Genomic DNA, 26,338 nt, shown 5'->3' with positions numbered 1-26,338 from the left:
CAATTAGAAGTGGTGCATGTGGTTTTCTAAAGTAAGAAGACATCCAAATCATTACTAAGTGAAAAAGCTACTTTTTTTTTTTTTTAATTTAGTGTACTATAGAAAAAAAGGGAACTATGCACTAATTTTTTGACTGTGGTTATCTCTGAAAGGAGCATTTGGGAAATGCACTCCAGGCCTTCACCTTTTACTTTTCTCTCTTGTATATAAATTTTTATAGGAAAAAAAAAAGCAGATTTTTAAAAAATTATAAACTTCAGCCTTGATAAGCAGAGCATATAATTTTTTTTTAATTTAAAGACTTTGGTTTTTTAGAGCAGCTTTAGATTCACAGCAAAATTGAGAGGAAGACAGAGATCTCCCATATACTCCCTGCCCCTGCCACATGCATAACCCCTCTATCAATATCCCACACCAGAGAAGTAACACTTGTTAACAATCAATGCACCTACATTAACACATCATTATCACCTGAAGTTCATAGTTTACATTAAGTTTCACTATTGGTGTTGTACATTCTATGGGTTTGGACAAAAGTATCCAGTACCACCGGGTATTTTTACTGCTTTAAACATCCTCTGTGCTCAACCTATTCATCTCCCCTCTACCCCATTCAACCCCTGGCAACCACCGATCTTTTCATTGTCTCCATAGTTTTGCCTTTTCTAGAAAGCCATATAGTAGGAATCATACCACACATATCCTTTTCAGATTGGCTTTTTTCACTTAGTAATATGCATTTAAGGTTTGTCCATGTCTTTTCATGCTTGAAGGCTCATTTCTTTTTAGCACTGAATAATATTCCATTGTCTGGATGTACTGCTGTTTATTTATTCATTCATCTACTAAAGGATATCTTGGTGCTTCCAACTTTTGGCAATTATTAATAAAGCTGCTATAAACATTCGTGTGCAGGTTTTGTGTGGACATAAGTTTTCAACTCTTTCAGGTAAATACCAACAAACAAATAACCTTTTCAAAAATTCTGGGTCACCCATCAATATCATGAGAATTAAAATGAAAGCATCTAGCACACTGCCTAGCATACAGGAAAAGTTCAATAAATGCTAGCATATTTTTATTCTGCAACGTTTTCTAACGTTACCAAATTATATACTGAGCCAGGCCAGTATACTTTGTAGTTAATGTTTACTCCATGTCCTCCTTTGCTATAAGGTCCCACTTCTTGCTTCTGTCAGTATATCTGGTGGGTTGGCCAAAAAGTTCGTAACATCTTACAGGACAACCCGAATGAACTTTTTGGCCAACCCAATACTTTTAGAAGTACCTTCTCACCTGCTGCTTCACATTTCCTATGAATCTTTCAGCTCCCAGGACATCTTGACTGTGCTTATAAAATGTCTGAAAACAAGTTGCCCAAAGCCTACTTTAACTAAAAAAAATTACCAAATATACAATTATATTCTGACTCATTTTTAAAAATTCTTTCAAACTCTAGTCCTTTCTTTACACTGAATGATGACTCAACAGTCCAAAATGTTTTTTGTTGTGTGATTTCTACCTCCTTTTTCCTGATTCAATTCACCAGTTCTAGGGCTGGGGAGAGAAGATGAGTTTATCATGCAATTATTTGAGTTCTAGCTCACCATCCTCCCAATCCTTTATTAAACAATGGTTATCAGGCTCGTCAAAAAAAAAAAAAAAAAAAGATAAAGTTACTTGAAACTTGGATGTCTTGAAATCTGCTTGTGTAGCATTTTTAGAAGATCACATACAAATGAGGGATGATTGTCTTCAAAAACAAACAACTATGTATTTCTAAGACACTGATATTGTTAACTATGGGGTTTCCGCTCAGAGTTGCAACAGAGAAATTTGATTCCAAGTTACAGTGTCCCAGGCAGCTACTGCAGCCTCACATCACTACTGGCATATCCCAACAAACAAACAAAAACAAAACAAAACTGCATGACCACCAATAAACAGATTCAAATACTAACAAGACACCTACATCAAAAGGCAATATCGGGACTTCCCTGGTGGCGCAGTGGATGGGACTCCGCGCTCCCAGTGCAGGGGGCCCGGGTTTGATCCCTGGTCAGGGAACTGGATCCCACACCCATGCTGCAACTAGGAGTTTGCATGCCGCAACTAAGGAGCCTGCTTGCAGCAACTAAGATCCGGCGCAACCAAATAAATAAATATTTTTTAAAAAGGCAATATTATATAATACAGCTTTTAAAAATTCACATTCATTATGTCATTTTACCCTGTGAGGCAACCCTGTAAGGCGGGGGTCCATTTAACACATGAAAAAAGACTAACACTTAAGAGTTTAAATTACTTGCAAAGAACCATACAGCTAATCACAAATGGCAGAATCCAAAACCAAGGACACAGTGATACTGAGAAAGAAATGATTTTGTAAGTCAGCCCTATCTGAATTTAATCCTACAATTTACTACTTGTAAGATTAGAATGGACGCTCCACGACTTTGCTTTGTTCACTGTTGTATCTCCAGTGTCTGGAACAGTGCAAGTATCAATAAATAGCAGGTATCATTAAATACATGGTAAACAACTATCAAAAAAAACACAGCTTCTTTGGATCTCTGTTTCCTCATCTGTAAATAGAAACCGTAAGCCCTTGTCTCATATCTGCTGATATAATGTATATACAAAGCATCTGGTAGTTATTTAAGAATTAACAGACCTGACTACCCGTTTAGTGTTTTCTTCACAAGACCAGCCATCCTCTCACTTTTCCCATAGGCTCCAAGGAAGCAGCAGAAAACAAATGGCAGCATGATTGGCAGGCAAGCTGGTGGTAATCAGGATGGGGCATGTAAAGAACTGAACTGGTGTGGTTCAGTCAAGTAGTCTGCTGTTCTCTTTACTTCATCTGCAATAGCAATGACAAAGGATCTTCTAGAAGAATCTGTCTTCGGATTGCCAATTTCAAAACAGAAAGTCTTGGTGGGGAGGGAAGCACCTAATCTATACTTGTAAGGTGCAAAAAGAAAAGAAGAAGGGATATCTAAAGGTAAATGAGACAATAAGAATACTGAAGTGAGAAGATCCAGAGTACCCATACTGAAATAATTCAGCCTAAGAACGGGCCCATCCACTTCTCTGTAACACAGCACGTTTTTTCCAGTAAATCTAATCCAGTAATTCTAATGGATGAAGAAGTCTTTAGGACCACTGCTAAGTTCTGCCAACACAGATAGAAACAAAAGGTAGATGTGATTGACAAGTAGCACAAAAGTTAAAAGCAAAGGGAGACCGCTTGCCGTGGCTGGAGAGGGCCCTCACGCAGAAACAAAGACCCAACACAGCCATAAATAAATAAATAAATAAATAAATAAATAATAAAAGATCACCAGAGATATTAGCTTCATTTAAAAAAAAATTTTAAAAAAAAAAAAGCAAAGGGAGATGGTACTGCAAATGGTACCATAAAGAATGTGAAAAGACAACTCACAGAATGGGAGCAAATATCTGCAAATCATATATCTGCTAAGGGACTTATACCCCAAATCACAAAGAACTCTTACAACTCGGTAATAAAAAGATAAATAACCCAATTTAAAGATGAGTAAAGGACCAGAGAAGACATTTCTCCAAAGAAGATACACAAATGATCAGTAAGTACATAAAATGATGCTCAACGTTATTAGTCACTAGGGAAATGCAAATCAAAACTACAATGAGATACCACTTCACACCCACTAGGATGGCAAAATAAAAAAGACAGACAATAATAAATTGTCCAAACATATGGCTTGGTGAGGATGTGGACAAACTGGAACTCTCATACATTGCTAGTAGGAATGTAAAATGATGCAACTGCTTTGGAAAAGTTTGGAGATTCCTCAAATGCTAAACATAGTTACCAAATAACTTAGCAATTCTACTTCTAGGTATATACCCAAGAGAACTGTAAACATATGTTCACACAAAAACTTGTACAGGAATGTTTGTAACAGCATTATTTATAATTGTCCAAAAGTGGAAGCTCAAATATCTATTAACTGACAAATGGATAAACAAAATGTGATAGATCCATACAGTAGAATTTGTTTCTCAATAAAAAGAAATGAAATACTGATACATGCTACAACTCCGATGAACCTTGAAAACATTATAGTTAAGTGAAAGAAACCAAACACAGAAAGGTACATACTTTATGATTCCACATATATGAAATGTCCAGAATAGGCAAATCCACAGAGACAGAAAACAGATTAGCGGTTGCCAGGGGCTGAGGGGAGAGTGCAGTGGGGAGGGCCTGCTAACTGGTACAGGACTTACTGGGGTTATGAAAATATTCTGGAATTAGTGGAAATCATCACATAACTAAAACCCACTGAACTGTACACTTTAAATGGGCGAATTTTACAGTGTGTCAATCATATCTCAATAAAGCACATTTAACTTAAAAAGCAGAGGGAGATGTATGTCCTGTGGAAGCAAATTCTTGTAACGTCACATTCTAACTTTCAAAGAGTGGAAAGTGGGAGTAGGAGCACAGACATCTCATACTGTGGATCCTATGGATCCCATGAAGATAGTAGTGCCTGCTATTTCTCAGCCACTGGGAGAAATCCACTGAATTCTCTAAATAAGCCCTGTAAGGATAAGCCTCAAGCCACAGTCAGATACAAAGGCCACAGGAGCCTGCAGATGAAAGTCAACAGGGATGCTGAGGAAACTCAACCTGGAGCGTCTCTCATCACTGAAGCTGGATTTGCCCTAGTTGACCCCCTGAGGACGCCAGAACCTTATCACTAGCATCATCACCTCAAAACTGAACTGAATCCCAAAGTTACACAAGCAGATGTGAAGCCAGAAGGGACACATGTTCCTTGGGGTCTAGAGCACTTTCCAAATGAAAAACATCATGCCAAGTCCTGTCCTCGTATCAGTGTAATAGAATAAGAGTTTACAAGCATGACAGAGAACCAAAAAAATCAAAATGGAAAAAGATGGACTCTTTTTACTTGTCATTTATTGAATACTTGCTGTGTGCATGGAACATCACATACAGCATCTCAGTCAATCTTCACAATAATTCTACTACATACACAAAGAAGAGATAAGTGATGTTAAATAACTTCCCCAAAAGTTACACAAGTAGTACGCAGATGGGAGAGGTACAATTCCAACCAAAGGAAATCTAGTCAAGTTTATATATTAAAGTTATTTTAACTGAAATTTAAGTTAAAAAGGTGGAAGGATAAAGATGTATGCAGGAACTAGTATCGAAAGTTGCAGAAATCTCAAGTCAGGCTTGAAACTTAATTATAATATAAAATAATAGAAAACCTAGCCAATAATAGAAGAAAAATACTAACTTCCATATAACCCTCTTGGGTCAACAGGAGCATTATTCCCCTAGTAAAATGCCACTATATTCTACTTATATAGCAATTCAAAAATGTGCACCCCACACACACACACACACACTCATTTTAGTCTCACAATAAGCTGAAAGGATGTCATTGTCCAACAAGGTCAGTCTGACTCCAAAGCCTAAACCCTTCACTATCACACAATTCTGCTTCCCATAAAACTAAAAAACTTTTCTCAAACTATAAACAAACATCAAAGATAAAGGTATTCTATTAAAACCAAGTGTTGAATGTGTATTTATTGAAGTTTTATCCATTATTCCTTAATTCTATCATTATTCTTCATACATATTTTTAAGCCCTTTTTACATTTACCACACATTTAAGAAAAAGCAAAAAATGAAACAAAAATATTTGCAACAAAGTGACAAAGAGTTTAATATGCCTAGTATTTAACAAAGACCTTTCATAAATCTACTGATGACAAAAAAGCCAAAAGAAAAATGAGCAAAGGACCTGAAAAGCAAATAAACACTGAGATATCATCAGATTTGGCAAAGATGAAAAGACTAAAATAACCAGTGTTAGTGTGAGTGTAGGGAACCCAGGTCTAGCCTCTATGGCACTCTGGACCTGGATGCTCCTGAATTACCTCATTCATTCGTTTATTTTAATACCCAGCAAGTTGACATGTTTGTCTCTCCCTTCACTGAACTCTTTAAGGACATCTTAATCCTTGTTATATCCCTAGTAACTAGTGTCTAGCCTCTAAGTGACACTCATGAATCACCTAAGCAACATGTCTGTGAAAGGCAAAATCAGAGCAATCATAAATATCTGGGTCTGAGATGAGAGCAAAGATGGCTAGACTCTGATAGTATTACTTTTTGAGGCCTCTGCATCTTACCATCTACCCAGCTGCTGAAGGCAAAAAAGTCAATGAGCCATCCAAGATTTCTCCTTTCCCGCACAAAGATTAAGAATGGCCAGTATGTACCATGAAAATTGAGCCTTAAAATTTTTTCAGAAAAGTACCAATTTCTTATACTTTACAATTTAAAAGCTTCATAAGCCAGAAGAAGTGTGTTCTCTTTTTTTCTTTTTGAGGTTCCCATTGAATCCACTATAGGATTCTTTTTTGAAAATTAATCAATTAATTTTATTTTTGGCTGCGTTGAGTCTTCATTGCTGCACGCGGGCTTTCTCTAGTTGCAGCGAGCGGGGGCTATTCTTTGTTGCAGTGCGCGGGCTTCCCACTGCAGTGGCTTCCCTTGTTGCGGAGCACAGGCTCTAAGCGCATGGGCTTCAGTAGTTGTGGCAAGAGGGCTCAGTAGTTGTGGCTCACCAGCTCTAGAGTGCAGGCTCAGTAGTTGTGGCGCACAGGCTTAGTTGCTCCGCAGCATGTTGGATCTTCCCGGACCAGGGATCCAACCCATGTCCCCTGCATTGGTAGGAGGGTTCTTAACCTCTATGCCACCAAGGAAGTCCCAAGAAGTATGTTTCTAATGAATAATCAATAAAATTGTGACTCTCAGATTTCCCATTTCTACAATGTACCCTAGTTTACTACTGTCATTAAAGCTACAACTATCTGAAGCCCATTTTTAAGGTACAACCGAAAAAAGCTATACAAAAAACACTGAACAACTATATTTCTAGATGTAAGCAATATTTAACCTAATGTTAAAGGTTAACGTATCCCAATGATTTTTAAGTTAGAAAACACTTTTGGCATAAGTCAAATAAAACAATGACTATAAGGAGAAAAAAAATTGTCCTGGTCCCCAAACAGGCCCTATTATTCCTTTTGGTGATACAGATTGGTATGTTCTCAGTGGGATTACTGGTGACATATCAATCTTTCCTCTTGAAAATAAAGATTTTTTTTCCCAAAAGTCATGAGACAAATGAAAAATCCTTCAATTTTTACCATTTGTTGCTTTTACAATTAAAAAAAGAACTTCTTCAACTCTTCACCAAAATCAAATCCAAGCGAATTCAGATCTTAATATAAACACCTCCTGGCTTTTTAAGATTCATGCAGAGTAGCATTTAATAACTAAAATGGATTATATTAAAGACATTATTCTGAAATTACATAAAAACTCATGATGATTCTCCAAAATAAGATAATAAAGAACATAATTATTGACATATAATTAAGAACATATATAGTGGGGCTTCCCTGGTGGCGCAGTGGTTGAGAATCTGCCTGCCAATGCAGGGGACACGGGTTCGAGCCCTGGTCTGGGAGGATCCCACATGCCACGGAGCAACTAGGCCCGTGAGCCACAACTACTGAGCCTGCGCATCTGGAGCCTGTGCTCCGCAACAAGAGAGGCCGCGATAGTGAGAGCCCCGCACACCGCAGTGAAGAGTGGCCCCCACTTGCCGCAACTAGAGAAAGCCCTTGCACAGAAACGAAGACCCAACACAGCCAAAAATAAATTTAAAAAAAAGAACATATATAGTAAGTTTTGACTGCTAAAGTTTAAAATTCAAAAAGAGGGACTTCCCTGGTGGTCCAGTGGTTAAGAATCAGCCTTCCAATGCAGGGGACGTGGGTTCGATACCTGGTCTGGAAACTAAGATCCCACATGCTGCGGGGCAACTAAGCCTGTGTGCCACAACTACTGAGCCCGCGCACCGCAAAGAAGAGCCCATGCGCCACAACGAAAGATCCCACATGCTGCAACTAAGACCCAATGCAGCCACATAAATAAATAAATAAATAAATAAATATTTAAAAGATAAAATTCAAAAAGAAAAAAATTTTCATTCAGGCTAACAAAGGGGAAAAAGTATCCCAAAATAGTCACTGCCTCAAAAGTCAGGAGGCTATAAAAAGTTTTAATGCAAATAAGGATTACTGTAATAAATATCAGTGACTAGCCAATCATAAATGCTTAAGATTTCAGGAAAGCAATGATACTTTTTAATTTAGTGCCATAGGTAAACTCAATTTAACTTTGCAATATGAAAACCCCACTTTTTTCTTGAAGACCTGGGTAAAAGAGAAGAGAACTTAGTAGAGTATATAAAATTCAGTTTTCATCTTATCAAAGAACTACTAAAACCCAGCAAGAAATACAGGCATATTTAAACTAATAGGTAACGTAATGAGAACACAGTAGATATCTTTAAGATTTTTTACTCTTAAATAGAGGTGAAACTTCGATATAATAGAACATACAGTAAATAAAAAAGAGAAGGAAGGTGGTTTATAAAGTAATGGACTAATCTTCAAGATATGTTGAGTGAAAAAAGGTATACACTACAGTATGTTACCTTTTGCGTTGAAAGGAGCAGGAGATTGTGTGTGTGTGCGTGTGCACGCGCACATATGTACATGTTTTTGGTGGTCTCTATAAAAATTAGCTTTGGAAAAATACATAAGAAACTGTTAACACAAGGGCTATCTTGGGAAAGGGTAACATGGTAGGTGGAAAATAGTAAAAGGTAAGCTTTTCCTCAGTTCATCCCTGTGTGTACTTTGAATTTGATCAATGTGAATGTATGTATAACAAAAGAAAAAATTAAAAGTACTTTACCTTGCACCATTGTTCCTAATGACTTCCACAGTTTCTTCAACAAAATATCGATCCTTGACATATGCAAAAATATCATCACAAATTTCATGTAAGCGTGAACGATGGGTAAGGTTGGTCAAGTATAAAACTGGAATAATTAGTGGTTCTGGAAAACTCTGAAGATTCTGTCTTGCTTTTTTTTCTGACTCAAGTGCTTCCTGATAGGTCAGTCCAGGTCTACCCGTCACAGCACAACTCCACACCAGACTGTTGCACAGAATGGTTCGTTCAAAAAAGTCACTGATGAAAAAACAAAAACAAAAATCCATTACCTATCATTTCACAAATTTTACATTAAAAGCTGATAAAGGATTGTTCCTTTATTGCAAAATTTTACACAGAATCATAGAACTCAAACAAAAGTTTAGTAACTGGTCAACTTACACATTAATATTACAAACATAAGAAAAAGTATATTTAAACTAGACATTTATATTTTGCAATTTACAGGTACATTCAGCCAAAATTGGACTTTGATTTCTATCAGTTTTGAAACTGAAGTGAAAGAAAATAAACTCAACCTTTCTTTTTTCCTTCTAATTTTTAAGCTTTTTGTTCCAAAGCAGTCAAAACATTGTCAATTCAAGCACTTAACTATGAATTTTGAAAGGCTTTAACATAATAGTGAAAAACTGGGACATCTAAGCATCAAACAATAAGAGAAAAGTTAAATAAATTATAGTACTTCATATAATGAAAAATCACAGTCATGAAACAGAAGGAGAGTTCTTAAATAATGTAAACAGGGAAAACAACTTTCCAGTCTGCTTCCCTCCTATATTTTTTCAGAGTAAAAGCTTATCCAAACAATATATATAATACGGTCCCACCTGTGTTAAAATTAAAAAAGAGAAAGGAAGAAAAAGAAAGGGTAGAAGGAAGGAAAGAAGGAAGGAAGGAAGGAAAGTAGAGAAAGATAACTTAAGGAAGCATAAAATATTCCTGGAATGTTATACAAAAATCAAGGTAACAGCTACAGAATGGGGATGGGACTTAGGGACCATTCTACCCAGTGCTTTTCTGCACTGTTGGGATTTCTTACTATAAGCCCTAATTTCTTTTCAAAAACTCTATTCAGTTATTTTTAAAATGCGAGAGACCTACTATATGGAAAGATTTCTAAGGTATATTAAAGAGAAAAAAAATCACTGAATGACATAATTCCATATGCATTAATTATAATAATAGCAAAAATGTGCAAATGTTCGTATTTATACAAATACCATAAACAGATGTTCCCTATGGAGAAAGGGAGGGACTGGGAAGGAAGAAAGAGGAAAATTTGTTATTCTAAATATTTCCATATTGTTTGAATTTTTATAATGAGCATGTATTCATATTGTTTTTATAATAAAAATATTTTTTAAACAGAAAAGGTTAGACATATGCAAAAAGATTAACAGTAGTTGCCTCTAAGTGGTTAAGATATGGGTAAATATTTTGCCTGCCTCTATATTTCAGTCTACTTTTCAACAGTTATATGTAACCAACATAATTCACTATTCTCTAACTTTTTCTCCTTCCTGAAATACCCCTTTCCTTCTCATCGTTCTAAAAATTATTAAAACTGTTACATGTTTATTTCCTTGTTAGTATATCTGTACAGGTTACCCCTGTAGTAGTCTGATCTCCAAAGAAGATTTGGAGTAATTCCATTAAGATAGTTTCATTTGCAAATTTGTCTGTAGATTCTACGAGAACAACAAAAACTGAAATCTATGGAAGTAAAGAGAAACTAATCACACCTTAACATAAATGAGATTTAAAGAGATAATATACATATGCCAACTTACATGACTAATTCAGTACAAGGGAAATCCTTTTGAAGTATGTACCCTTTAGTAATGGAGATAATGGGTGTATATCATTAAAATACAAAGTAAAAAGTGATTATCTTTACAAAACAGAGGCAGATATCCTTCGGGAATTCAGAGGAAGGGAAGGAGGAGAGGCAGGCACAAAATATCAAGAAAAGTACATTTAAAAATTTTTAAAGAAATACTAATGAAATTAATATATTTTATTTAACCCAATATATTCCAAAATAGTTCAATATGTAATCAATATTGAAATAGTTTACTTTTTTTTTTTTTTTGGTACCAAGTCTTCAAAATCCAGTATGTATTTTACATTTACTGCACATCTTAATTCTGACTAGTCACATTTCAAGTTCTTAATGACCAATGGCTCCTGCATTGGACAGCACAGCTCTAGCCATAGCAGGTGGGTATTTGATAGCCTGGGGTATTTGGTGCCATGGCAGGCGGACAGACTTTAGACTGAGCTGCAATAAACACTATTTAGATTTGTTACCATTGTTCAAAATACCAAGGAGAAGAATGGTACAAGTGCCACAAACCTCCACTAAACATGTGGATAGACAGTAACCAGCGACAGTACAGCTACCCTTCTTCACCCAGGTTCCCATAGCCTCCTGCAAAGTGTTTGTTCTGTATGCTTCCTTTGTGTCTATCTACCCTACAAAGGTCTTACATTATAGCCCTGCTGTGCACAAAGATCCACCCTCAGGAGGAGGGAGGCAGGACACACTACCACAGCGGCCATTTTTTAAAATTAATTTTTATTGGAATTTTCTTTCACAGTGGCCATTTTAAAGCCCAAGGCTACTTCTCCCTATTCATCACTCCCTATTCATCATGGCACCATCTCTAACATTATATACCTTCACTTACTTCCACTTCTATATTCTGCTCTTCACCCATTCATCATACACATTCAAATGTGTAGGATTTTGTTAATAATGCTGAACTCTAGGGGATAGGTTACAGTGCCTCTTCAATTTCAATATTATAAGAATATAAATAACGAAAACTTTACAAGAAGCACACTTTTATTATTGTGAGTAAAACCTAATAAAACACAAAGTACTATTTTACATCAGTTTAGACTAATACAGGTTATTATGTCTCCAATTTATTGCTACATTCCTTCAACAATCCTCTTTACTAGAGATGGGCGTACTACTGGCCCGGAGGTCAAATCCAGACTTCCACCTGTTTTTCGAGTTTTATTGGAACACAGCCACACCCACATCTTTAGGTATTGCCTATGACTGCCTCCTCACTACATCTGTAGAGTTGGGTCGGTGCAGCACACATCTAATGGCCTGAAAAGCCTAAAATATTGACAATCTGGCCCTTTAAGAACAAGTTTGATGACCTCTGCCCTTTGCCATTATTTCTTAAGGAAAAATTGCTTCTGAGTTACCAGGTCAAGTACTGGTAAGAACACACTTCTAAAATAAAGTCAACAAATTAAGGAACAAAGGGCAACATACTGTTAACTTGCTGGGTATTTGGAAAACTAAAAACCTAAGAGAAAAAGATTAAGAATGAAGTGACATAAAAACCAGAAACCAAATACAATTCAGAAAAGATAAATGCAAAGCATACTCTATTTACTTAATGGCCCAAAATGTATTAACTAGAGGTAAAACAAGGTAAGAAAGATACAGCCCAATACTGCAGAAGAGATCTAAGGGACATAAGCAAACTCCTCTGTCTACAAAATAATTAGTAACTGAGAAATGCAGCCATAGGTTAAAAACTAACACAATTCCTGACTAAAACAGCATATGGTATGCAAGAGAAGGGAAGTATGGTTTATAAGCTTAGAAAAGTAGTAATTGCTAAAAGACAGCATGGGTTGTTCTAACAATTTCCTTCACTGAAGGGGTTACAAGAGCAGGAGATTAGGTGATCATGGGCATGGCAGACTACACATGCCTTACAGGGAGAAATAACTGCTAGATGAAAATTACATTTATTACATTTATTCATAAATGGTGAGGGGGAAAGTTCAATTATAAAGCTTAGTTTAAAAAAACATTTTACTATTACTTTGCACTTTACTTAGTGCTGCCTCAGACAAACTTAGATAGTGACATACAAGGCAGGCTCTTAAAATCTGCAGGTGACATTAAGGTGAGGAATAGCAATACAGATTTTTAAAATCTAGACACTGAAGCCTTAAGTAGAAATCAACAAAGGTGAAACATAGCTCCATCTTTCAGGACCCAACTCAGACGTTATCTCCTATCTGAGGGCTTCCTCAATTCCCCAGCAGTTATCAGTTCCATTTTCTATGTTTCCATTACACTGGCTCCTCAGCACATATGTGATTTATGCCGCTGTGTTATAGACATACATTCACTTCTCACTAGAGGGGGACAAATTATCTCAGCATCTCCAAAGACTTTCCAAAGTACAGTGTCAAGAATAAGCAAATATATTCTCATTGGCAGTCCACATTTACTTTTATGTGTATCTAAAAAGAGAAAGTACACATGTGAATGGGAAGAAGAAAGGAAAGAATCTGAATCTCAGCTTTGTCACTTGTACAATATGACTTGGGTAATTTATACAAACTTCACTGAACCTGGTTCCCCTTCTGTAAAACGGGGACAATGTGTTCCATAAACAGTTAATATGAAAATTAAATAATACAGTATGCCCAACATACTATATGGGCACTCAATAAACATATCAATTCTTACTGTTTAGGTACCCTATTCGCAGAGAGATCCTAGAAGAATACACAGAAGAATAACCTGTATGGTAGAGCAACAATGTCAGAAGAACACATATAAGACCTGAGAATCTTTGAAGAGAAAGTTTGGCATTGGGAAGGAGGGTAGGAAAAGGAATTAACTGTAGACGGATTATCAGTGAACATCCAAAATCCAATCTGGATGACGCAAGTATAAAATCTTATCAGTTGCATAGTGGTAGACTATTTGCAAAGAGGGTTGAAGGTGTGCAGGCTCCTAAGAAATGACTTTCATACTCTTCTCACAAGAGGTAGAGTCTATTTCACCACCCCTTGAATCTGGGCTGGACCTGAGACTGGCTTTGACCAACAAAATACAGAAATGACATTGACAGATGTCTACTCTCACCCTCCTGGAACCCTGAGACCAAGGTCTCAGGAAGAAGAAGCCCAAGTTAGCTTTCTGAGGATGAAAGACCACATGGTGAGAACTGCCATCCCAGTATATTAAATTATCACATAGTACACTTTAAATATCTTACAATTCTATTTGTCAATTATACCTGAATGAAGCTGGAAAACACACACACACAAAGAAAAGCCATCCCAGCTGAGGTCCCTGACATATGACTGAGGCCACCTCTTACTCCATCTAGCCTCAGCCAAGCCTGACTTCATCTGACTTCACCTAAATGAAAGAGCACAGAGAGACGAGCAGAAACCACAATGGCAACCCAAAGAATAGTGGGCAAACAAAATGCATGGCTGTCTGAGCCACTAAGTTTTAGAGTGGCGTGTTATAGATAACTGATAGATATATTCTGTCTGCAGAAAAGAAACATGGTAGCCTGCTAAGCAGATAAAAGGTTAAAACGCAAAAAAAAAAAAAAGTATTTAGGAATCTCTTTTATACCATCCACAGAAAAAGGACTCATAGACCCAAATACCTGGGCCATGTGGCAGACTTATTCCTAAAGAGGAGCTGAACATCTAATTTGAAGACGCTAGCTATTAAGATTATCCTACTCTCCTTGAAAACCCTATTCTCACGAAAGGGCCTTCTGATAATAACTAGATTTCATACATAGCTGATTATCAGTTTGGGGACTGGTCTATGTGAAGGGCATTTTTCCCTACTATAAATTAATGGCATTCTGGTTTTTACATATAGTATCTAGAATTTAATCACTTGGGAGTGTAGTAAAAAAAGTCAAATGTCTGAGCAGACTGTAGATAATGGTACCTACACAAAGATCTAGGCAGCCAGCTTGAATTCCAAGCAATGCCCCTATGTTTTTGGTGCATACTTATGCAAACTTTAACAAATATTAGGAAGAATACTCTATAATAAGCACTACATGATGGTAAATATGAACACAAACTCTAGAGTCTTAGGTATGTGAGTGAGAACTCTAGTGTCACCAATTGCTAGATAGGTAGTTTTTGAACTGATCTTGGACTTACTCTTCCTTCCTCAATCCCAACCTCCTCATCTTTAAAAAGAGGACAGTTGAAAGGACTGAATTAACAAGTGAGGAGCTGATGAACAACGAAAACAGGATGCTTTATAAATTAGTCAAACACTTTTCACTGGACAGCCAGGTTGAAACATAAGCTGTGGTCTGTCAGTGATGTTGTGGAAGAGACTCCTACACTGTATATGAAAAGTGTGATTCACTCACAGATGGGAAATACATTCCAATTCCAAGAGTCTAAATGCCTAAAAAAAGAAGTCATTTTATTAAGGAGATTAAAGTCACTAGGTAATACAAACCATTTTCCTAGCCCACAAATCTAGAATTTCTGGTATTCAGACTTGACTGCTCCTTATTTGAACAATCCACAGACAAAAAAAGAAAAAAAAATTTTTTAAACAAAATTGTTGTCTGCTAACTAAATTACAGAATAAATTTTTATTTCCTTTAAAAGATTAAACTATGCACTTTATTCTGTTCTCTTTATCGACGAGCTTCGTTTTTCTTATATTTTTTCCCCTAGGTTCCATATATAAGTGAGATCATATGGTATTTGCTTTTCTCTGTCCAACATTTCACTTAGCATAATGCCCTTGAGGTCCATAGGTATTGCTGTAAATGGCAAGATTTCATTCTTTTTTAAGACTGAATAATATTCCATTGTGTATATGTACCACATCTTCTTCACCCATTTATCCATCAATGGACACTTAGGTTGTTTCCACATCTTGGCTATTATAAATAATGCTGCAATGAACATGGGGGTGCATATATCTTTTCGAATTAGTGTTTTCATTTTCTTTGGATAAATACCCAGAAATAGAATTGCTGGATCACTATGGCAGTTCTGTTTGTAATTTTCTGAGGAACCCCCATACTATTTCCCATAATGGCTGCACCAATTTATATTCTTATCAATAGCGCATGAGGGTTTGTTTTTCTCCACATCCTCCCCAATACTTGTTATTTCTAGTCTTTTTGATAACAGCCATTCTAACATGTGTGAAGTGATATCTCATTATGGCTTTGATTTGCCTTTCCTTGATGATTAATGATGTAGAGCACCTGTTGGCTCTCTGAATATCTTCTCTGGAAAAATATCTGTTCAGATCTTCTGTCCATTTTTAAATCAAGTTGTTTTGTTTTTTTTGCTATTGAGTTATATGAGCTCTTTATGTATTTTGAATATTAGTCCCTTGTCAGATATAAGATTTACAAATATTTTCTTCCATTTCGTAGGCTGCCTTTTCATTTTGTTAATGGTTTCCTTTGCTGTGAAGAAACTTTTTAGTTTGACGTAGTCCCACCCACTAGTTTATTTTTGCTTTTATTGCTTTTGGTGTCAAATTAAAAAAAAAAAATCATTGCCAAGACGTATGTCAAGGAGCTTACCACCTATGTTTTCTTCTAGGAGTTTTATGGTTTCAGGTCTTATGTTCAAGTCTTTAATCCATTTGGAGTTAATTTTTGTGTATGGTGTAAGACAGTGGCCCAGTTTCATTCTTTTGCACTTTATGCATTCACCTACAGTTAATGTGCTATTTTTAATAAGTCTTCTTTATTTATGGAAAGCAGGTCAAACAAGAGCTAGCAATTAGTTAAAGAGCATATAGTTAAAAAAAACAAAAACAAAATGAAGGAGTTTGAACTGTATAATCACCAAGTAACCATCTTTGTCATAGTCCCTGTCTCAAAGAATTCAGAGTCTAGGAAAAGAGAAAATGTGATGCAACAAATACATTGTATTACCATGCAATAACTGCAGATGTTACACTAGATAAAATGGAGGGTGACCGTTGCTGCTAGAAGGACAAAGGAGGAAGTGTTAGGCTATAATATCAGGTAAGACACACAAAACACTATTTAGCAATTAAAAGGTCACTGGCAACCTGTACTAACCAGAGTTAGAGGCAGTTACTTTGCATTATGCTGGGAAGTGAAAAAGGTGCGGAGGTGTAGTAAAACTCTTTGAGACTGATTAGAGAAAGTTATATTCAAGAAATCAAAAACATGAGCAAATAGGTGAGCATAGTGATCTTCAGACAAATACAAAAGAAAAATATTCAAAATAATGTACTTAAAGGATGATCTTCAAACAAATTCACATAAACCAATTTGTGATTCAACGAATTAGTGAAAACAGATGTTTCCTTCATAGTTTCTCCAGACTTGTGGCAAGGGTCAGATTACCATCATCTGCAGACCACCATATACCATCCACCATGAATGCATTTTTAGAAAGATCTCTTTGTAATCATCTAAGAGGAAGTAATCCAAATTTTAACACAATTAAATGGCAGTCTTCTTCCAGTTTTATGCCAATTCCAAGTCATAAACGTTAATAGCTAAGAACATCAGTAGTTCTGCTTTGGTCAGGGTAAATGATTAAATATCTTTGCTCCCAAACCAATCACCTCTCCTAAACTGCTTGTAATTTCCAAAAACCCAAACGCTTCAGCACAGAGCAAAGAGAAAACAAAACATTTAAATTTTAATGTCATAAGACTACAGGGGACACAGTTCCTTAACATTAATGGAAGGTAGGTTTGGAATACCAAAAATCTCTTCCTTTATCATCAAGAACCTAAGTATCTGAAAAGTGTTCAAATTCAAAGAGGCTAGGGGCCATATTTATGCTCCTTTCTAAAGTGAGAGGAGTGTCTCAAAGAGATAAGACTGCTTACATAAAAGCAGAAAAGTTTAAATTTAAGCCCATTTCCTATCTTGTTGGCACTTTTAAATACAACTTCTTGAAAAAATTCAGAATTACCAAGGATTTTAACCTAAATCTTCTTTAAAAATAAGACATCATCCTTGTCAAGTTACTTAATCCAAATTCACTTAGGTAGTTATAAGACTGAACTCTATTTGAGTAACAAAACAAGTCTGTACAGGAGCAGAGTAAGATGTGCACTCCTATTTAAAAGTACTGTCTGCTGAAAAACTTCTCTACATATGACATGTTTACGTGTAACTCCTTCTGTGGAGCCGAAGAAAAAAGAAGGCTTGCTTAAAATAAAAGCTCAAAGGAACTGTCCTTTCTAACTTCACTAGTCATTTCTCAGACAGGTGCAGAGTTTGCTTAACGCCCTCCCTCCAGCAAGCCCCCACTCAGAAAAGGTGCCTCCTACACCCAATTTATTTGGTTGCTATAACACTTGGTTTCTAAGCCACAAAGGGACTCCTTCTGAGTGGAGAGGATAAAGCGTAAGAAAAAGGGAGGATCAGGCTGTTTCAGCGATTGATCAATTCAGGTTCTCACTTGGAGATCCTGTTTAAAACACAGAGCTCTAAAACGCCCCGTTATTTGGTGTCACGGGACAAGGGGATCTCTCGGGATAAACCAGGCAAGGGACTAAAAATTGAGGGGTTGAAACTACACAGGCAGCAGCTCCGGATTCTTGTCAAAACAAAAGCGAGTGGCACATGTCAGGCGGCCCCAAGCGCAGGGGGATAAAGAGGAGGCTGGCTGGGGTTGGAGTTGAACTTGTCTTAGCCCCCTCCCCCAACTCCCACCGCCGCGCTCCGGGCTACGCAAAAGTGAAAACGAGGGGGCGCCCAGGGCCCTGCTCTCTCCCCCTCCTTTTCCCCCGCCCAGTCCCGACTTCTTCCTCACCCGGTCTCCCGGGGGCGGAGACGCCGAGTTCCCCAGGGCCAGGAGTTAGTCACCGAGAAGAGGCGGTGACAGAGCGCACGGCTCGCTTCGCACACTCCGAGGCCTAGCCGCACCGGACCAGAGGCGGCCGGCGGAGGCTCTAGCGTCCCGGGCTTGCCGGGGAGCCCCCTCCCCGGAGTCTGAACTCCGCTCCCACCCCACCCCCGCCCCTACCCCGGGCAGCTCCAACGTCAGGCTCCACTCCCGACCGAGGAAACGACGCCCAGCCCGGCCGTTTCCTGCCCCCGGGGGCAGGGATTCCCTCCCCGGACCGGGGGACCGCGACTCCATGCCGCTGACCCGAGCGGGGATCCCCTCGGCCGCCGGGCGGGGATCCCGGAACTGGCCCCGGAGCGCGCGTGTGGCCGCGGCGGGGAGGGGCGAGGCGGGGAGTTTCCGCCGCTCGGCGGCCGGGCGGCTGCCGCGACTAGAAGCTGTCCCCGCGGCCGGCCAGGGACCCCAGCCTCCTCTGCCCCGGCCGGCTCTCCCCACGCACGCCTCGGCCGATCAGGCCTCCGGGGGGCCCCGCGCAGTCACCGTGTCGGACGCGGGGGCCAGAGAAACGCGGGCCCGCGGCCACCCGTCACTTTCCAGTCGCCCCGCCAGAAACCCGGGGCTTGGAAAAGGAGAGAGACAAAAGGACGCTGGGGAGGGAGTCCCCACACTCCCTCGCACCCCCCGCGCCCGGCCCGGCCCTTACTCGTAGTGGCGGAAGATCTCGTTGGTGACTTTACAGTAGAAAACTTCCTCGTCGGGCCGCAAGTCCGCGGGCGGCTTCTGTCTCACAAACGGCTTTCGGTGTAGCAGCGGCATCTCGTCTCCGGCCGCGGGCTCACCCGGACCCTCGGCCGCCCGCGCCGGCCCCGCTTCCCTATCAAAATTGGAGGGAAAGGAAAACCGGTAAGGTGGGGAGCGCTCGGCGGCGGCGGCGTGGGCCGGTCCGCGCGCCGGGGGAAGCTCGACTGCCTTTTGTGTGATTGACGCGCCGCGGCTGCCACCCGAGCCGAGGTCGCTCCTGTCGCGGTCGGGGTATTGAGCCAGCGGAGCCGCCCCACCTCCGCACGCCCGGCTGCCGGCTCACAATGGGACCGAACGCCCCGCCGCGCGCAGGCGGTGCGTGAGCGGCAGCGGCCCCCTCCCCCAGCGCCCGCTCCCTGCCCGCCGCCGCAGCGGCCGCGGGGCTCACAACGTGCTCGGCGCGCAGCCGGCCGGCCCGACGCCGCGAGGGAGCTCGCTGCGGGCGGACCCCGGCGCCGCTCCGCTTTGTTCGCCCGCTCGCCTACACTTCTCTGCCGGCGCCGGCCGGCTCCCGAGCGACCACACCAAGCCCCTCACCTGCGAGCACGCCGGCTGCCACTTCTCCACCTTCTCAACTACAAAGGCGGCGAGGGGAGGCTCTGTCCCCCCGGGGGGTCGCTTCTCGCCGGCCCCGCCGCGCCGCCGGCCGCCGCTTCTCCAGCTGCCACGGCCTGGCTCCTCGCGGGGGATCGCGTCCCACCGCCACTTCCCCGCCTCTCGGAGCTCCTGGGAAGTTTCTGATCTACTTTCGGCTCAGAAGGAGGAAGAGCTGTTGGGAGGAGCTTTTCACTTCTCGCTTCTACCTTTTTATTGGCTACTCGATGACTTTTACAGCCTGTCACTGATACAGGAAGAGACGGCGGAGAGCCTGGGAGAGCTACATTATTAATTAATGAAGCAACCCCTTGTGAAGAATCAGAAGCATCCTCCATGTTTGCGATTATCAGCCCAAAGATCTGGGAAGAGCGCTGGGGTTTCAAACAAATAGCTAACAAAGTAAAGCCTTCCTCTTCAAGTCTGACACCAGCGCTTGGTTCCACAATGGGAAAAGGATTCCAATTAAGATTTAACTTGTATTTTAAGGATGGGAAGAGAGATGAGGAATAAGAAGTGAACAGTATTTTGAAATTTTCTTCAGAATTAGAATTCACCTGTCTAAAAAAATACTTTGCTTGTGTAAACATTCGTCTTGAAAATACCTTTCTTGACACCGTGCTCTTTAATACTTAGGACAATTCAAAGTCTTAGCACAGGAAAAGACCAAGAAAGTATACGTCAGAAAATGTCATCATGCCTATAGGACCCGCTCATATTTAAAACTAAAAACCATACCTTTAAAAAGTAATATTTAGAATACGCCGCTGAATATATTATGCAAGGGATCAGTATTTAATTCAATCACTCAGAATTTTAAAGATTATGAATTTACTAGTGAAATTTCCCCTAAAACAACTGTCCCATATCTATGATTTCCATTTGTGGAACTAATTTTAATGCATATAATACGTGTGACTTTTGAAGTAAAAAGTTTTCAAAATTACAAATAACTCCAAATGTTTGCCAGCTTTGTATTAAATGGTCATTTTTGCTACTGCCCTTGACATTTGCTTATTTGCAGACTAACCTGTAAGAATGGGTCTAAAGACAATAAGTTTGAAGAAGTCCTTCAACAAAGGATGTAACTAATTACTAATACTATGAAATGATCTCAGTTGTAAAAACAATGTGGGATCATCTTTGTATCTTCAAATTAAGTACATATGTACATTGGAGCAGAAAGTGTAAGGAATCTATCCCAATCTCAAGAGTTATTATTTTTAAACTTCTTTTAAGATACTTCTGTGGTGGCTAGCAAAATGAAATTTTGTGATTCAAAAATCATTAATAAAATTAATGCACCTTAGTGTACAGATACAGAAGTCAAAGAGGCTTGGAAATGCTCTGAGTAGCAAGTATATTCCTTAGCCTGGATAAGGTCTTCAAAAAATTATGCATGCAAAGATTTGGTGTTTTAAACTGGCCTCCAACTAGTACACTGAGTGACAATATAGAATTCCCTTCATAGAAAGTAATTTCCCAGGTGAAAAACTTAGAGCCTACAAAAAATGGGGACAAGGAGGATAGATAATTTTCAACTGATATTGAAGCATCACTCTCACAATTCAAAATCCCACCTTAACTGTTAAGCTAAAAATAGACGAAATTTTATTTGATTATATAGTATTTATCTTTCTTAGATCTCACTATTTGCTAAGCTGCTAAAATAATCTTGTTAGAATCACCATCAAAAATAGTAATGTTGACTTTACTTTTATTAAATACAAATTTTTTAACAACTGGATTCTTTTTTTTATACTAACCTAAAATGGAAATTTTATTCTACTTCAAAATACTATCATCTCAATGTCCCTACTACCATACTCAGATTTCAATACCATCATAACTCGGTTCTCTGAGTTACATACATAGGATTTATTTTAATTTATGATAATTAACCAATGTTATACATAGTTATTTCAGAACGTGTTTAGTAAATTATAAATAATATATTAAAAGGTTTAGTTTTTATATGTTTATAATGTTTGATCAAATTGATAGCATACCTAAGCTACCTCAAAGTAACACTTCTCTTAAAGTTATCCTACATATTTACTACTAAAAACTTACCTAATATTTATTTCATATTTTGGTATCATGATCACCTCCTTGCTTTACTACTACTTCTAGACTTTTGAGAGTGAAAAGCTCATTGCTGTATTCAGAAAGTAAAGGATACTGTCATAAAATAGGACATTGTGTAAAAAAAAATTGGAAATATTGTAAAGGAAACTATAAAAGTTAGGGTATCACAAAGGAAAAAAGGAGAAACAAATTAAATTTTTAATAATTTAATTCAGTTAAACATTTGTCCTCCATTTATGTGCCAAGACACTGTACTAGCTCATGTAAGGGATACAATATAAATGTATCCTGGCCTCAAAAAATGTACAGTCTTGTAGGTAAGAGATGATGTAAAGACAAACAATACAAGGATTGTGTGAGTCCTAATGATCATGAGTAATATAATGCAAAAAGAGAAGTAGAAAAGATTAAAAGAAAATGTACAATAAAAGCGGGACCCAGGGTCGGTCCTAAATGAAGTTATCCGCAGGGCATGATTTGAAGGGCAACATAAAGCTCACGTTCCAGCATATCCTCCCCAGTCTCAAGATGCAACCCTCCACCCTCTGTCACCTCTCTGGGTGAAGACACCAGTAGCCCCCACTTAAATGTAAAATGTAAATATACTAGTTAGGGCATATATCAATCTAATATCATCAAGACCTAGTTTAATATTTGAGAAGGTATACTGCCTTGGATAGGTAAAGATAAAACAAGACTATGAAATATATATATTTGTAAAAGCTTGAGCTGGTATACTTTTCCTGTCTTCTATTGACTGATTAAGAAAGGCTTTACTTAGGTGGTTTGGTGAGACAGTAATTACTTAGAACTGAAAGAAACCTTTGGGAACTCTTAATTCTCTCATTTTGCAGCTGAGGAAATGGAAGCTCAGGAACTGAAATCTAGGCCTCCTGACTCTTTGTCTAGTCTCTTTAGACCACACTGCTCTTTCTGTAGATTTGATAATATCTAATTTTCTTGTATACCCTACTTGCACTGTATCTGTAAATGAGCTAAAATACTATTACAAATCCCTCCTGAACTGCTAAAATGTGTATGGGGATAAGATATATTACGCATGATCAGAAATAATAGTTTTTGAGAATTATCCAGAAAAGCAATAGGAGTAATACGAATCTTAAATTTGTCCAATTGAAGAGCTGACAAATCCTATCTCCATGCTTCAGTTAACACATCTAACAAATATAAACACTTCATGTCCCTTGCCTCTAAGTAGCAGTGATACAAGTATTTAGAGTATAGCTGAGAAAGGTGTCTTATAAATATATACAAGGAGTATCTTCAACTTCGTAACTCCTTTCCTTAGTATCCTTACCTGACACCTGTCTCAACTCTTCTATGATCTCTTTTTAATGTCTTTCTAATTCATGGCATTTTGCCTATAAAAGATTTATATATATTGTTCTTTAGAAGCAATGAATATCTGAAACCATTGGCCTAGTATTAGGATAGTGGTGCTAGACCTTAGCTGCCCATTGAAATCACCAGAGGGGTTTTTGAAAGATACTGATGCTTGGGTCATACCCTAGACTAATTAAAACAATTTCTGGGGTAGGGACCCAGACGTCTGGGGTTTAAAAATCTACTCAGATGATTCTAATGTACTGCCAAGGCTGAGAACTACTATGCTTAGAGGAAATTGGATTGTTTATGCTGAAGTAGTAATGTTGGCAAATTTGGAATTCATTTTTTATCCAACCACTTGGATAGTCATGAATTATGGGAGGGTAGGAGGGGTTGAAAGAATGTCTATGGCCATCATCATTATCACAGTAATAGTTTACATTTAATGAATGCTTCCAGCTTGTCAAGCATTGTGCTAAGGGCTTTAAGTGAATCATCTCATGCAATTCTTACAACAAAGTACTATTTATCACTTCCATTTTACAGATGAAGCCATTGAGGCACAGAGAGGTTAATTAAGTAGTTTGCCCAAGGTCATACAGCCCAGAAGCAGAAAAGCCAAAATTATCAACTCTGGAGTCCAAGCTCCTTACTATTGTACTACTGTATATTTCCATGGGACTGACTTGCTAATCTAGCTCAGATATAAATTGAAACAGGAAACTTGAGCCAATGCACTAAACGGTTTAGAACTTGTAATGATCAAGAATGTTTGTTAGAGGAAACCATGGAGAATTTAAAAAATTATCTCAGAGTGGGGAAAGCCTAAGTACCATAACACAAAGCCCAGAATCCATAAAGATAATTCTATAAAATAAAAATTAAAAATTTCTGCACGACAAAAGCTACCACAAAGTTGGAAGATGAATATCAAACTGGGAAAATAATTATTTGCAACTCACTGACAAAGGGATAATTTCCCTAATATATAATTTCCTATTTCCCTATCATCTACTAATAAATCACAATAACCTAAGAGACACAGAAAAAGAAATATAAATGGCTTTTAAACATATGAAAAGATTCTCAGCCTCACTCATAATAAGAGAAAAGCAAATTAAAACTACACTGAGATGACACATTTCATCCTTCAGATTTGCAAAGATCACCATCATATGTTGGTAAGTCCGGAGAAACAGGCACAATCTCTATAAAGGGCAAATTGGTGATATTTATCCAAAATTACAAATGTACATAAACGTTCTATCTCTAGGAAGATATCCCACAAGTATATTTGAATATAAGGCTCTTTAGGGACTTCCCTGGTGGCGCAGTGGTTAAGAACCCTCCTGCCAGTGCAGGGGACACGGGTTCGAGCCCTGGTCCGCGAAGATCCCACATGCCGCGAAGCAACTAAGCCCATGCGCCACAACTACTGAACCTGCGCTCTAGAGGCCGCGAGCCACAACTACTGAAGCCCGCGCGCCTAGAGCCGGTGCTCCGCAACAAGAGAAGCCACCCACAATGAGAAGCCCGCGCACAGAAACAAAGAGTAGCCTGCGCGCTGCAACGAAGACCCAACGCAGCCAAAAATTCACAAAACAAAACAAAAAACCCCACAAAAACTTTAGTTTGGCTTTGTTAGGAATGGCATAATGTTAAAATTAATGTAAATGTCTATGATTAAACAAAATTACGGTGTGTTCATACAATGGAATGGTATGCAGACATAAGAAAGAATGAGAAAGTTTAAAAATGTTCATTAAAATATGTATGGGGGGCTTAATATATATACATATTTGCTTGATATATTAAATGGACCTGGAAAGATATATTGGAAAATAACACATTTGTTGCCTCTGGAGAAAGAGTTGCTAGGGGACAGGGATCAAAGGAAGACTTTTCACTTCGTAGAAAGATGAATAAAAATTTTTAAGATACAGAGATTAGATGCTAAAGCGGCAGGTCAGGACAGATAGCTGATATAATAAAGTCCTCAATGCAACAATTGGAAATAAGTTTAGAACCGCAAATAAAAAGTAAAAATGTCTGTTAAATATTTTACAGGGCCTAGCATAGTGCTCTTCCCATGACAGGAGTTCAATACAAATTTGTTGGATGGATGAACGGTTAGATGGATATATAAAATACAAACTTAATTTGATTATAGTAAAAGAAACAGAGTCATATGGGTGGCTGATTTCATCTTAACCTAGAAATAGAATTTAGATTACACATTTCCAAGAAACTCCCTCTAGACTGTTTATGTTAATTATTAGCTATATACCAATTTACAGAACAAGTCATACTATATTCAGCCAAATAGATTTATTATTATTTTTTAAAATAAGACATATAAGGAACAAGTAGAAGGTTTTAAAATTTGAAGTATAGGGTTCTTTTTCTTATTTTTATCAACTGCAAAACTAATTTTTAAGTTTTAGTTTATCTGGTAAAATAGCTACCAGATAAAAGTTGCACTAATATTTACCATCTCATTTACTAATTTCTGTTAATACTGAGTATAAAATACTGGAATATACTACTTTGTTCCTCTTTTTCCTTAGTGTTCAGGCTATAACCTGTTATCAGATATTATTTTAGATATTACTATATAATTTTTTAAATCCTTTAAAAAAGATTTACTGCCATGCCTGGAACACAGTAGGCACTCAAAACCTGTTATAGAAAAGTACTAAGTTCTTTCCTTTTTCTTATTTTCTTATAATATTTAAATAAATATTATTTATAATATTAAATTTATAATATTTATAATTAGGACCATGTCTTTTTTTACCAGTTAGCTCAAGTGGTTGAAGCATGGTACTCATGGTATACTGCAAGTGTGACACTGATAACTAGCCCCATATTGTAATGCATACATAGACTACCTGGCAATTATGGATGAAGAGACAGAATTAAGACAGTTAAAATTCAGAAACCAGTTCTGAACATATTACCGCTAAA

The 26,338-nt window shown here is 38.3% G+C and overlaps 1 protein-coding gene across 1 annotated transcript in view; it reads right to left on the bottom strand.

Annotated features, from left to right (window-relative positions):
- BAZ1A (bromodomain adjacent to zinc finger domain 1A) overlaps positions 1–19,374 on the bottom strand; it is an 89,993-nt gene extending 70,619 nt beyond the window's left edge. Inside the window, exons 1-2 of the mRNA XM_068546232.1 lie at positions 19,245–19,374; positions 8,867–9,145 (exon numbers count right to left, since the gene is read on the bottom strand). Of these exons, the coding sequence (XP_068402333.1) occupies positions 8,867–9,145; positions 19,245–19,357 (392 nt within the window). The 5' untranslated portion in view covers positions 19,358–19,374. The remainder of the gene's footprint in view (positions 1–8,866; positions 9,146–19,244) is intronic.
- Between the last annotated feature and the right edge of the window lie 6,964 nt (positions 19,375–26,338).

Source organism: Eschrichtius robustus, chromosome 1, assembly GCF_028021215.1.
Source record: "Eschrichtius robustus isolate mEscRob2 chromosome 1, mEscRob2.pri, whole genome shotgun sequence".
NCBI classification, from domain to species: Eukaryota; Metazoa; Chordata; class Mammalia; order Artiodactyla; family Eschrichtiidae; genus Eschrichtius; species Eschrichtius robustus.
The sequence above is the reverse complement of the archived record's forward strand: the minus strand, read 5'-3'. Positions and strand labels throughout refer to the sequence as shown.